Below are 13,865 nucleotides of genomic sequence, written 5' to 3'. Positions count from 1 at the left end.
GAAGGTCTGTAGTAGAAGTGCTTAACCTGGGAGCCATGGATTGGTTCAGAGTATCCAACTATATATATATATTAGACGTATATATTATATATATTCTCTTGGTAATGTACAAGCTATTTTCTTTTACTAATGTATTTAAATGACATATAGAGAAAATGCTCCATATTTTTCACCGGATTCCTAGGATGGTCCTGGGGCCCGCAAAAGGTTACAAACTGCGATGCTATCTCAGCACTGTAACAGGATACAATTCTTCCACTGTACATGTCACAGCCATTGGGGAAAGGCAGGAGCCTCTACCCTCAACAAAAATGGCGGGAGCTGCTTCACACGTAGCCCCTCACGCAGAAAGGCTAGGAGGCCCCCGCTACTTTCTCTCCACCTTCCCACTCCTGACCCCGGAAGGACTCCGCCCCCGGGGCCAGGCTGCGGCTCAGCGCCGGGCTGCGGCGGGGAAGCAGGGGTAGACTGGCTGCGCTGGGCCTGGAGCATCAGGTACGTGGGTGGAGGGCTGTGTGGGGTCTCAGCGGCCGCGGGTTAGTGGCAGAGGGGTGGGCGGGAGCTCTGGCCTTCGCCCTCTGGATTCCGTGTATAGGAATAGAAAGCCGAAGGGAGGCCTGCCACGGAGCGCTGAATCAGGGTGGGCTGGCTGGCGCCCGCTTGGAGCCCGAGTGAGGGTCTGGGTGGCTGAGCCGAGAGGGAGCCCCTTTCCTGGTCATCGTAGTGAAGAAAAAGAAGCCCGCAGAGGAGAACGCAGTGAGGGCGGAGGAGGCTTGCGGGAGGAGCCGTTGGTGTGGTCCAAGTTTCTGCAAGAATGTCCGTGGTTTGAGCGGGGAGTGGTTTTTGGAGGAGGAAGATTATGCTTTCTTTGAAGGGACTTACTGAGAATGATTTAGCATCAGGAGGTTTGTGGCGTCGGACCCCTCCTGTAAATAAAGTTATTCAACGTTTATTTTATGGAGATAAGACTCTAAAAGGTTTTGCTCGTGCACAGACCTTTATCATTATTATTTTATCAGTATGTCAAGTAAGCGTTTTTGCTGTATTTCAAATATCTTCTCAGAATTCTGTTGTATAGATTTACATTTCACGACAAAATTTGGGGGATATTTCAGACTTTAATTCTTGCTTGGATTATAAAGTCCAATGGCACCCCACTCCAGTACTCTTGCCTGGAAAATCCCATGGACGGAGGAGCCTGGAAGGCTGCAGTCCTTGGGGTCGCTGAGGGTCGGGCACGATTGAGCGACTTCACTTTCACTTTTCACTTTCATGGAGTGGAGAAGGAAATGGCAACCCACTCCAGTGTTCTTGCCTGGAGAATCCCAGGGACGGGGGAGCCTGGTGGGCTGCCGTCTCTGGGGTCGCACAGAGTCGGACACGAGTGAAGTGACTTGGCAGCAAGAAACAAACTGTATATATGACACATTTTTTAAAGTGTCTCGTGGTTAGAATGGAGAGAAGCGAGTGATATTACAGAGTATAATATTTTTGCTGATGATGAAACTGTCTCCATTTTTTTTTATTAATACTTTTGAAAGCAACTGAAATGACTGATTTTAAAAAGCTGTTCAATTATTAATGATTAAGTTTGGAATCACTCAGCGATTTTAAATGAAAGGGTATGAGGTGGTTAGAATGCAAAACTGGACGTTTATTTTAAGAAAACCACTGCAGCAAATTGAAGTGTTTGCTTTATTTTCTTTCTCTTCTGCTTCAAAATCTGGAACTGTATTACGGAGAAAATCACTTTGGATGAATTACTTTCAGGAATTTTTAAAAAATGCAATAGTATAGGTAGCTTTATTGGTCCAGAATCTATTTAGTTACTAAAAATGTTTCTCAAAATGAAGTTTTGTTTTTTTTTCCAGGGGGAGGGGTAAATGTGCTTCCTTCTTGTTTTGTGAAACATTTGAAAAAAGTAATACATGAGTACACTTTAAAAAGCAAATATTACAGAAGCACTTTTAATGAAAAATAGTGGTTTCCTGCCACCCTGCATTCCTAGTCTCATTCCTCAGACTTATTTTTCACTTGTTTAACAGTTTCTTCATGGTTTCCTTGTATTTCTCATTAATATGTCTGTACCACAATTTGTCAGTTGGGATTAACGTATTGATTATACTAAGCCGAAAAATTGTAGTTAGAATATGAGTGTGGGGAAAGTTAAGTTTCCACTCCTTGGGTGTCACTAATAGGGAAAAAGTAAACTGTCAGTAGCAGTAACCCACCTTAAGAAATCTTACTGTGTTTGATATGAAAAGGAAACTACTAATCAGTGGTTTTGATAGTCTTCTGGAAAAAAAAATAGGGTTATTAACAGAAAGGTTAGAAAAAGAGCAGAAATGACTTAAAGAAAGAATAGTAAATAAGCTATAGAGAGATTGTTGGTAATTTTAATTTTCTGATAGTTTGTACAGCACCATCCAAGGAAAAGAAATATATTTAGTAGGCATAAACATTCTTCTTAGTGGGAAGGCCTACTCTTGTATAATACATCAGAAACAGTTCTCAGGCTTTTTCCCAGCCTGTATGAAATATGGTTAAGTGAAAGTGAAGTGGCTCGGTCGTGCTCAACTCTTTGCGACCCCATGGACAGTAGCCTGCACCAGGCTCCTCCGTCCATGGGATTTTCAAGGCAAGAGTACTGGAGTGGGTTGCCATTTAATTCTCCAGGGAATCTTCCCAACCCAGGGATCAAACCCAGGTCTCTCCCATTGTAGACAAGGCGCTCTACCGTCTGAGCCACAAGGTAAGTACTACACTTCATCTTAGCCAAAAGGCTGAGAAGTGAAAGGACCCATTAATTTCGTGCTTATCACAGAGCCTTTTATACTTAATTCAACTCCCTACGATGTCTTATTTCAGAAAGGTTATGTTTTGATAGCGTATAAAAGTATTGGGAGGTGATATATGTATACCTATGGCTGATTCATGTTGAGGTTTGGCAGAAAACAAAATTCTGTAAGGCAGTTATCCTTCAATTAGAAAATAAATAAATTTTTAAAAGTTTTCTTTGACTAGATAGTGTATTTCCTTAATATAAATGAACAAATGTGTATACTTAATTTATATATCAGTATTGTGTGAATTTGTTTAATGTGTGTCCAGCTGGGTACACGTATAAATTTTGAGTTTCTGGCTCTATAAAGCATAGACCTAGACCCTGAACCATTGTGTTTTTATCAGCAGTCTGCTACCTTTATGGGTCTCTCTTAGTGATGACTGCCTTCTCTGTGAACAACTGACATTTCTTTCTTTGGTTTCAGTAGAAATAGGCATTAAAACAATATTAAAATTTCATAGCAGGTATGTGTCATTTCTTTCAAGAGCTTAACGATGGGACAGTAGGATCAACTGTAGTCCAATATAAAATAATTTTTTTTTAAAATGGAACAGTAGGAAGATAAATGCTTGAACTATAAAGTTCATTGAGCCCTGAGGTTCATTTCTAGCCCCTAAAGTCAAGATTCCAATCAAATTTCTTTCAGTGCCCCCCCATCCCTGCTGTTGTTGGAAGGAAATAAAAATAATTTATGTTACTATTTAAAAGCTGAAACATTTATTTCACCAGAAAAGAGAGAATCTAGAACCCACAGTTTTTAAAGGAAAGTTTACTAGCTGAACTCAAAGTTCAAATCTAACTCATTTTCTTTTTGGCTACTTTGGCTAATAAATAAACTTTTAGCTTAAGTAAATTTGGCTCAGAATATTATTTTCTTCAGGTTAGTGTAATATGATTAATTAAGTGCAAAAAAAAAGCGCTTTTTAAAAGAAGAGTTAAATTTTCAATTTGTATCTTTCATTTGGTAGAATAACTAGAAATCTTTGTGGCCAATATATTTTGTGTTTCATTTAATTAAGATAGAAGAGGAGTCATGTCAGAAGAAACGGTGAGCGAATCACAGTTTTCCTTGAAGACAGCAGCGCTGAGAGTGTTTGATCTTCCTCTGTCTTGGTATTATTCTCTCTGCCAGGTAAAAAAACTAAAAGAAATACGACGTTGAATAATAAGTTTATTGCTTATTATTGCATATAATATTGCATATTATGTTTACAGTATTTAAATTTCCTTTGGGGTTTTAAATGGTTCAAAGTGTTTGTTAAAGTAGTTTAAAACTTACTTGTTTTTATTTGTTTCATGTTTTTTTTGTTGTTGTTATCAAAAAATCTTCCTACCTTAAGTGAATTTACACAGTCTATTATTATAATTATTTTCAGATAATTATGTTATTTAAACAGACTTGTTCTCACTATTAAACAATCATTTCATTTTAATTTTGTTTTACTGTGGTAAAATATATATAGCATAAAATTTACCATTTCACCATTTTTAAATGTGCAGTTCAGTAGCATTAGGTGCATTTATACTATTATGCAACCAACCTTGAGAACTCTTCATCTCGTAAAGCTGGAACTCTAGTGCCACTAAGCAGCAATTTTTATTTTTCCTCCCACCAGCTACTTGTACCCTCCATTGTATGTTCTGTCTCTGTGAACGTGACTACTCTAGCTACCTCACAGGGCTTCCCTGCTGACTCAGTTGGTAAAGGATCTGCCTGCAGTGCAGGAGACCGTCGGCAATGCAGGAGACCTGGGTTCGAAAGATCCCCTGGAGAAGGAAATGGAAACCCACTCCAGTATTCTTGCCTGGGAAACCCCTTGGACAGAAGAGCCTGGTGGGCTGCAGTCCATGGGGTCACAAGAGTCGGATGTGACTTAGCGACTAAACCACGACAATTACCGTGAGGTACTTCGTAAGTTGAGCTATGTAGTATTTGTCTTTTTGTGACTGGCTTATTTTCAGTTAGCATAATGTTTTCAAGATTCATCTATGCTGTAGTGTGTGTCAGAATTTCCTCTTTTCCTCCCAAGTTGAATAACATTTGATTTTATGTATATATCACATTTTGTTTAATCATTCATTGCTGGATACTTGGGTTGCTTCTGCCTTGTGGTTTTTGTGACTAATACTTTTGTGAACATGACTGTACAAATAACTACTTTCAGTTCTTTGGGACGTATAACCAGAAGTGAGATTTCTGGATCATATGGTAATTCTATTTTTAATTTTTTGAGGAATTACAGTACTGTTAACCATAGTGGCTGCACCATTTTTTATTTCTGTCAGCACTGCACAAGGATTCCAATTTCTTCTCATTGTGGTTTTGATTTGCTTTTCCCAAATTAGTCATGTTGAGCATCTTTTCATGTGCTTATTCGCCATTTGTGTATTTTATATAATACCGGTCCTTTTTTTTTTTCCTTTGGGCCAGGCCACACAGCCTGGATTCTAGTTCCCTGACCAAGGATTGAACCCAGGCCCTGACAGTGAAAGTGCTGAGTCCTAACTACTAGCCTGCCAAGAAATTCTCAATCCTTTTATTTTTAATACCTGCTTCCAATGCAGTTTGTACTCCATTGTAGTAAATAAGTAAAGGCTTCCCCGGTGGCTCAGAGGTAAAGAATCTGCCTGCAGTGCAGGACCTACAGGAGAGACAGGTTCAATCCCTGAGTCAGGAAGATTCCCCTGGATAAGGGCATCGCAATCCACTCCAGTATTCTTGCCTTGAGAATCCCATGGGCAGAGGAGCCTGATGGGCTACAGTCCATGGGGTTGCAAAGAGTTGGACACGACTGAAGCAACTTAGCACGTACACGTAGTAAATAAAAAGATACATATGGAGTGCTCGCTTTGGCAGCACGTATACTAAAATTGGAGCGATACAGAGAAGTTTAGCTATGGCCCCTGCACAAGGATGACACGCAAATTCATGAAGCGTTCCATATTTCTGAGTTAGAAAGAAAAACACCAACACAGTATACTAACACATATATATGGAATTTAGAAAGATGGTAATGATGACCCTATATGCGAGACAGCAGAAGAGACACAGATGTAAAGAACAGTCTTTCAGAGTCTGGGAGAAGGCGAGGGTGGGATGATTTGAGAGAATAGCATTGAAACATGTATATTATCATATGTGAAACAGGTCGCCAGTCAAGGTTTGATGCCTGAGACAGGGTGCTCAGGGTTGGTGTACTGGGATGACCCTGAGGGATGGGATGGGAAGGGAGGTGGGAAGGGGGTTCAGGATGGGGAACACATGTACACCCATGGCTGATTCATGCCAATGTATGGCAAAAACCACTACAATATTGTAAAGTAATTAGCTTCCAATTAAAATAAATAAATTAAAAAAAAAGATACATATGGAAAGTAGCATTTATTTCACTAAACTTACAATGAATTTCATCAAATCTAAGATAATCATTTTTTACATTTCAACATTTCTAAAACTTGCTTACATCTTATAATGAATAGTGTCTTAGAATGATAAAATATAGTATCATTTTATTTCTTTCTCTTTTTTTTTTGGCCACATCATGTGGCACATGGGATCGAATAGTTAGTTCCGTGACCAGGGATCACTTCCTGGTCCATTTCCCCAGCAGTGGAAACTTAAGAGTTTTTAACCACTGGACCGCTAGGGAAGTCCCCTATATAATTTTATATAGGAGAGGATGTTACACAGATATAATGTATGAGAGTGATACTACTTAGTGTTCACTGTGTTTAAGATATTAGTTAGGTCTTTTTTATATATAATGTCTCTAATCCTTGAAAGATTCTTTAAATTTCTGTATCATCTCCAGTTTATAGATCTGGTGGCTTTTTAATAGCTTACTTAACTTGTCTAAAATTGTGTATATTATATGGGATTTGAACTTACTTTTCTTTGATCCCAAAACCTATTTTCTGTCTTTTTCTTTCTTTCTTTTCCTTTTTAGGATTACATGATTAAAAGAAAATTTGAAAAATACAGAAAAGAATTAAAGAGAAAATAAAAATTGCCAACAACCCCTCTATAAAAGTTTACTGGCTATACTTTACTTAGGTCTTTTTTCCTGCATACATCTCTCTGCTCCCCAGTCCCTCACTCCCCACCCCCACTGCCTTGTCCCCCTCATTTGAGATTATAAAGCTGTATATTTTGAGCATTTTCTCTATCATTAAAAATGCTTTATAAATATAGACGTGCTATAGTTTATTGAATATTTCCCTATTTTTGAGTTTTTATGTTGTTGAACAGTTCAACAGTTCAACAGTCTATATGTGTGTGTATATGTGTGTGTATATATATATTTGTGCAATTTATATATATATATATATATATTTTTTTTTTTTATTCCTAGAGCTGAAAATGTTAAGTCTAAGTTTTTGGTATTTATTCTTTTATTTGTTTATGTTACCACACCATTTGGATGACATTTAAAAAGACCAGCAACAGGACATAGCACCACCCACTGTGTGTAAAACACTGTCTTAGAGATTTTATATTGTATACATTTGTAAATTCTTTAATCCTTACAATGATCCTAAACTAATGTTATTCTTTAAAATGTATTATTTGAATAGTTGGAGGCTTCCCTGGTGGCTCAGTGGTAAAGAATTTGCCTGCTGATGGAGGAGATGGGGGTTTGACCCCAGAGGGGTCGGGAAGATTGTTTGGAGAAAGAAATGGCAACCCACTGTGGTATTCTTGTCTGGGAAATCCCATGGACACAGGAGCATGGTGGGCTACAGTCCATGTGGTTGCAAAAGAGTCATTGACTAAACAACATTCAGTTCAATTCAGTTCAATTGCTCAGTCGTGTCCAACTCTGCGACCAAGTGAATCACAGCACACCAGGTCTCCCTGTCCATCACCAACTCCTGGAGTTCACTCAGACTCATGTCCATCGAGTCGGTGATGCCATCCAGCCATCTCATCCTCTCTCGTCCCCTTCTCCTCCTGCCCCCAAACCCTCTGAGCATCAGGGTCTTTTCCAATGAGTCAGCTCTTTGCATGAGGTGACCAAAGTATTGGAGTTTCAGCTTCAGCATCAGTCCTTCCAATGAACACCCAGGACTGATCTCGTTTAGGATGGACTGGTTGGATCTCCTTGCAGTCCAAGGGACTCTTCAATAGTCTTTTCCAACACCATAGTTCAAAAATATCAATTCTTTGGCACTCAGCTTTCTTTATAGTCCAACTCTCACATCCATACGTAACTCCTGGAAAAACCATAGCCTTGACTAGACAGACCTTTGTTGGCAAAGTAAAGCCTCTGTTTTTCAATATGCTGTCTGCTGCTGCTGCTAAGTTGCTTCAGTCATGTCTGACTCTGTGTGACCCCAGAGACGGCAGCCCCCCAGGCTCCCCGTCCCTGGGATTCTCCAGGCAAGAGCACTGGGGTGGGTTGCCACTTCCTTCTCCACTCCGTGAAAGTGAAAAGTGAAAGTGAAGTCACTCAAGTCGTGTCCGACTCCTAGCGACCCCATGGACTGCAGCCTACCAGGCTCCTCCGACCATGGGATTTTCCAGGCAAGAGTACTGGAGTGGGGTGCCATTGCCTTCTCCGAATATGCTGTCTAGGTTGGTCATATATTTTCTTCCAAGGAATAAGCGTCTTGTAAGTTCATGGCTGCAGTCACCATCTGCAGTGATTTTGGATCTCCCAAAATAAAGTCTGTCTCTGTTTCCATTGTTTCCTCACCCATTTTCCGTGAAGCAGTGGTACTGGATGCCATAATCTTAGTTTTCTGAACAATGAATTTTAAGGCAGCTTTTTCAATCTCTTTCACTTTCATCAAGCAGCTCTTTAGTTCTTTCTTTTCTGCAATAGGGGTGGTGTCTTCTGCATATCTGCGGTTGTTATTTCTCCTGGTAATCTTGATTCCAGCACAATGCTATAATGAATAAGCTTGATATACATTAATTCACACAGTACAGATATAGGATTAATTTTTAGGCTTTGTATTTTTGGGTTGAGGAGTAAATGTATTAAGTTGTGATAGATACTGATAAATTTTCTCCCATAAGGATAGTATTGTTTTGCACTCCCCAAAGCTTTGGATTTTTGCCAGTTATTTTTGTATGTTTTATCCAAACTAATTCTACTATACAACCTGCTTTTCAATCATAGGACTACTTTTCTGAGGCCACGACTATTGTCTACATTGTTCCATGGAATATTTTTTAAAATAATATAAAGAATCATTGCAGATAAATTAAGGATACATCCTTTACTCTCCAGTTGTAGTATTGGGTATCCAAAACTCATTCCATGTTATGAACTGCACCAAGGTGGGTAAGCAGTCTACAGCCTATGGGCCAAATCAAGGCCACCACCTGTTTTTACAAGTAAAGTTTTATTGGAACACAGCCATGCTCATTTGTTAATATATCACCTGAAACTGTTTTTGTGCTGCAACAGCAGAGTTAAGTGGTTGCAGTAGAGACCCGTATGTTCCTCAAGCCTAAGATAATTACTATCTGGCCTTTACCAAAAGAGTATGTTGGCCCTGTACTAAGAGAGCAGACTATGCTTTGAATAGCATCAAAGGACCAAGGAAAAGCTCAGAGTTCCTGTGTAGACAGTTCTGTAGCTTTAGAATTATATTGATGTTTTATGGAAAAAGACGTGTGAAAATTTTTGCTCATTAGTTCAGCCTCCCAAAATTGACAATCCATTTTGGATGCCATTCAGTTATATAATTAATTGCATACTAAGATATGTCATCAGTGTGACTGAAGTAATTTTAGCACGTGGTACATAGTGTGCATGGATTTAAACACATCTTCTGTGATATGTTTTGATTCACATCCCACTGCTATGGAATTGTGTGATTTTTGGCAAGTTTCTTAACCTTTTTGAAAGCCAATTTGTATCATCTATGAAAAGGAATGAAAAGCATGTTGTCTGGCATACGGAAAAGATGAGTGAACACCTCAATAAATGTGAGCTTCTGTTTTGTTTTCTTGTGTATTTAAGGAATGATATATTTTCCAAATATTTTTTCTTTCATTTGATAAATACATACTGTAAATAAAGTACTTGTCTTTTGCTTCTGGTCTTTTTAAGGATTTCTTTGGTATATTACTGTGTATCATACTAAGACAAGCAGACTTTTTTCAGTTGGAAACCACAGAGTGAAGTGGTAAGTAGTTTAGTTGGTTCTCCAGATTCAGGTTGTTAATCAGAAGAGTCTAACAATTAACTCAGCACTTTAAAATATTAATAAAAAATCTGTCTAAATGTAATGAATGTGGTATCCTGAATTGGTCCTACAATAGAAAAAAGAACATTAGTGGAAAAACTGATTAAATTAGAATAAAGTCTGTAGCTTAGATATTATTGTCCTAACGTTAATTTCTCAGTTTTGACAAGAGCACTATGGTTATGTAAGATGTTATTGTTAGAGAAAAACTGAGTGATATAAGAACTCTCTCTGTTGTCTTTGCATCTTCTCTGTAAATTCTAAAATTATTTCAAAATAAGGTGTTTGTTTAAAATTTTTTAATTAAAATAATAAGCACATTTTTAGAATGCATGCTATGTGTCAGATATTACTTTCAGCAACCCTTTGAAGAAGATGGTATTATTCTCTCTTGTCCAAAGGTCACAGTTAGTATGTGGCATGTGATGTGTTCCAGTTATCAGAGAGATTCATTCAAACTATGTTTATTGAATATCTTCTCTGTTTCAGTTGATATAAAGTAGTACATAATTTCTGCCCTTACTGAGCTTAGAACTTCATAAGGTTCTTAGAGCTGCCCCTGTGCCCCCCTACTCCACTTCAGTAAAAAGGTGTGTAAGGTACTGTGTTAGAGGAATAGATCAATTTAGTTCTAGTTAGAAATGTATGTTGAGTAGCAGGAAATACGTTATTGGAGCAGGAAACTTGAGAGTGACTGACTATTCTCTGTCTCCTGAGAACATCAGATGAGGGGGGGAACTTGACAAGAACGTTAAACAACAGCATCATGTTATGGAGTGGGGAGGATTGTGAAATCTGAGCACAAGGAACAGTGTCTTATTCCTTTCTTGTTATTCTCAGTGTTTGGCCTATAAGTTGGTGCTCAGTTCATGTTGAATGAATAAGACAGTATTAGGTTTTCATTTTCTCTGGAGTTAAGGAAATGGACTATGTCACCTCAAAAAGCCCCTCAAGAGTTTGGGATTGTGAGATGCTGTATTTTCAGTTTTCTGGGTGATGATATAGGAAGTAATTGACTTTCCTGTGGGAAAAAAAGTAACAGAATAAGTGGTAGGCAGGAGTAATAGAAACTTTCAGACCTTGTGTTACCTAGATTACTTCTGGTAAAAATCTTTTCCTGGGAAATTTACCTTGTTTTTGTCTTGGAAAGGTTTCTTTTTTTATAAGATTAAGACTGTAAGTTGTAATGGATCTTTTATGCAAAAATGATAATATGTAAACAGAACTTGGATCTTAAAAGTGAACTGATGTACATTTGAATTCATATTAATAAAGCATGTTATATTTCTGACAGTAGTTTTAATATTATATTTATGTCTCCTAATAGTTCTCTAATTTCAGTGCCCTGGGATAGAGCAGAACATGACCACTTAGCTGTGGCTGGGCCTGTGTTAATATTCTTTTTTTTTTTTCTTTTGACCACACCAGACAGCTTATGGGATCTCATAGTTTATGGGATTGAACCGTAGGCATAGTGTGAAAGCGCCGAATCCTAACCACTAGTCCACCAGGGAACTCCCAATAGATTATTTTCTTTAGTAGAGGTCTTAATTTTCTTATCTTACATTTGCTTATGCCATAAATATTAAAATCTGACCTAAGAAGCATTTTTTTGGAGGGTGGGATAATAAGATCATGGCAGTTTATAAAGTATAATGAGAAATAAGGTGTTCTTAATGACAGTGCTATTTTTAGAATTTATTTTATTATTGGATGTTTAGCATCCAAATTCCAGGAACTGTTTTCTTTTTTTCCCCCAAATCTCCTTTGGTTGCCATGAACATTGGAGCTATGGTTCCAGAGGGAAAAACAGAAATGGAAAGAATCAAAAATTTGGCAGTACCTGTAGTGAAGACATTACTGAAGAGAATAATTCTTACAGTTTGTAAAGGGAAAAAAGCCTGGGACAGCACTGGAATGTTCCGATTTTTCATGATAGTTTTGGAAGACTTAAGTGGATTTGGAAGAAAAACAGAGTAAGAATAGTTTTAAATTTTTTGTTAGATCATAGTCCTGGAGGCCAAATTCTAATGACAAGTGGAAGTAAATCATTTCTGGTATACAAAAAAAATGAGCTTTTTCTTAAACTTTATTTTATTTTTGGATGTGCTGGGTCTTCGTTGCTGCAGGGGGTTTTCTCTAGCTGTGGGTGTAGGGGCTTCTCTTATTGTGGAGCACAGCCTCTAGGGCCACAGACCTCGTGGTTGTGGCCCACAGGCCCTAGAGCACACAGGCTTCAGTGCTCGTGCTGTGTGGGCTCAGCAGTTGTGACTCGTGGGCTCTAGAGCACGGCCTCAGTTGTTGTGGTGCATGCGCTTAGTTGCTCCTCCGAATGTGACATCTTCGTGGACCAGGGATTGAATCCATGCCCTCTGCATTGGCAGGTGGATTCTTAACCACTGTACCATCAGGGAAATCCCAGTGTTCATGTCAGCCTTTCCTTGCAAATACCAGTCTTCTTAGTTTGGGGGCCATTTGATTACCCTCCAACTTCAGCATTCTGATGGATTAAAAAAAAATTGAGAATTTGGCATTTGGCTTTTTTGTAGTTGGAAGATTGAACTCTTTGATACTCTATCTAGCTCTCATTTTATCCCCAAAGCTATAGCTTTATTTTAAAGTTCTTTTGCATTTTAGGTGATGAATAGTGTTTGTCCTCCAAGAAAAAGATAATTACCACTTGCTCTTATGTTAGTACTAGGTTCATACTTAACATTACTATATTTATCACATTATACTGTAGTTATTTGTAATACATTATTTGTCTATCTGTCTTTACTCTTAGCACACTGATTGAGGAAATCAAGATCTGTATTCTCTGGTGCTTCTTGATCAGTGGAAGACGTTTAATACGTACTTACTTGTTTTTTGTGGCAAAAGCAAGTTTATTAAAGAAAGAACAGAAGGAACACCTCAAGGGAGAGGTGGCCAAGCCAAGAGAGGCACTGGCTGATACATACTTACTGAATAGAATTATACCAAAATTTTCATTTTCATTTTCATAACGCAGTCCTGGTATATTGTAAAATGCTGAGTAAATGTTTGTTGATTAATTCATGAACAAAAAGGCTTATTCAAATGACTGGTGGCTCAGTGTTAAAGAGTCTGCCTGCCAGTGCAGGAGATGTGGGCTCAATCCCTGGGTCAGGAAGATCCTCTTGAGTAGGAAATGGCAACCGACTTCGGTATTCTTGCCTGGGAAATCCCATGGACAAAGGAGCCTGGGGGGGTTGCAGTTCATGGGGTCTCAGAGTCAGACACGACTGAGCATCTGGTCAACAACAGCAAATGATATTTATAAATTGAGTTAATTTATGTTTTCCCAGATTTCCAGATAGTTTGGAAAAAAAAAAAAAACCAGTTTATTTTAAGATGGCCAATGGAAATTTGCTGTATGACTTGGAACTGAAATGGGGGCTCTGTAACAACCTAGAGGGGTGGGAAAGGGTGGGAGGTGGGAGGGAAGTTCAAGAGGGAGGGGACATATGTATACCTATGGCTAGTTCATGCTGATGTATGGTAGAAATCAAACCAATATTGTCAGGCAATTATCCTCCAGTTAAAAATAAATAGAAAAAAATTGGTTCATTTTAAAAGTCTGATTAAATCATTCCTGCAATGATTCCTGCTGTTATTCAGATAGAAGATAGAGTTGCATGAATTAATCTTTAGTTGTTTAACAGATATTAATGGAATTGAATTATTTTGTGCTCCTGATGACTTCTTGATTTTTAGTGTTTAGCTGAGAACTTGACAGTAGTGGATGATAAACTACTACATTTTTTTAGTATGTTTTTTGAAACTCATTTGGGCTAGCCGT

At 38.4% G+C, this 13,865-nt stretch overlaps 1 protein-coding gene and 1 non-coding gene across 3 annotated transcripts in view; both read left to right on the top strand.

The window, feature by feature from the left end:
• The first annotated feature begins 416 nt into the window (after window positions 1-416).
• Window positions 417-13,865, top strand: part of MIGA1 (mitoguardin 1) — a 72,990-nt gene continuing 59,541 nt past the window's right edge. Inside the window, exons 1-4 of one of the 2 annotated variants that reach the window (XR_008199116.1) lie at window positions 471-495; window positions 3,865-3,977; window positions 4,462-4,750; window positions 6,793-7,023. Coding sequence is in view for 1 of the 2 variants with exons in the window: in XM_052636978.1 (XP_052492938.1) it covers window positions 3,879-3,977 (99 nt within the window). In the remaining variant the exon portion in view is untranslated. Of the gene's footprint in view, window positions 496-3,864; window positions 3,978-4,461; window positions 4,751-6,792; window positions 7,024-13,865 lie in introns of those variants that run through there. The other variant, XM_052636978.1, reaches the window with a different exon arrangement.
• On the top strand, window positions 5,687-5,794 carry LOC128045830 (U6 spliceosomal RNA). The gene has a single exon (XR_008199166.1). It is a non-coding gene; the product is annotated as a U6 spliceosomal RNA (small nuclear RNA).

This window comes from Budorcas taxicolor, chromosome 3 (genome assembly GCF_023091745.1).
Source record: "Budorcas taxicolor isolate Tak-1 chromosome 3, Takin1.1, whole genome shotgun sequence".
Lineage (NCBI taxonomy): Eukaryota > Metazoa > Chordata > Mammalia > Artiodactyla > Bovidae > Budorcas > Budorcas taxicolor.
The sequence above is the reverse complement of the archived record's forward strand: the minus strand, read 5'-3'. Positions and strand labels throughout refer to the sequence as shown.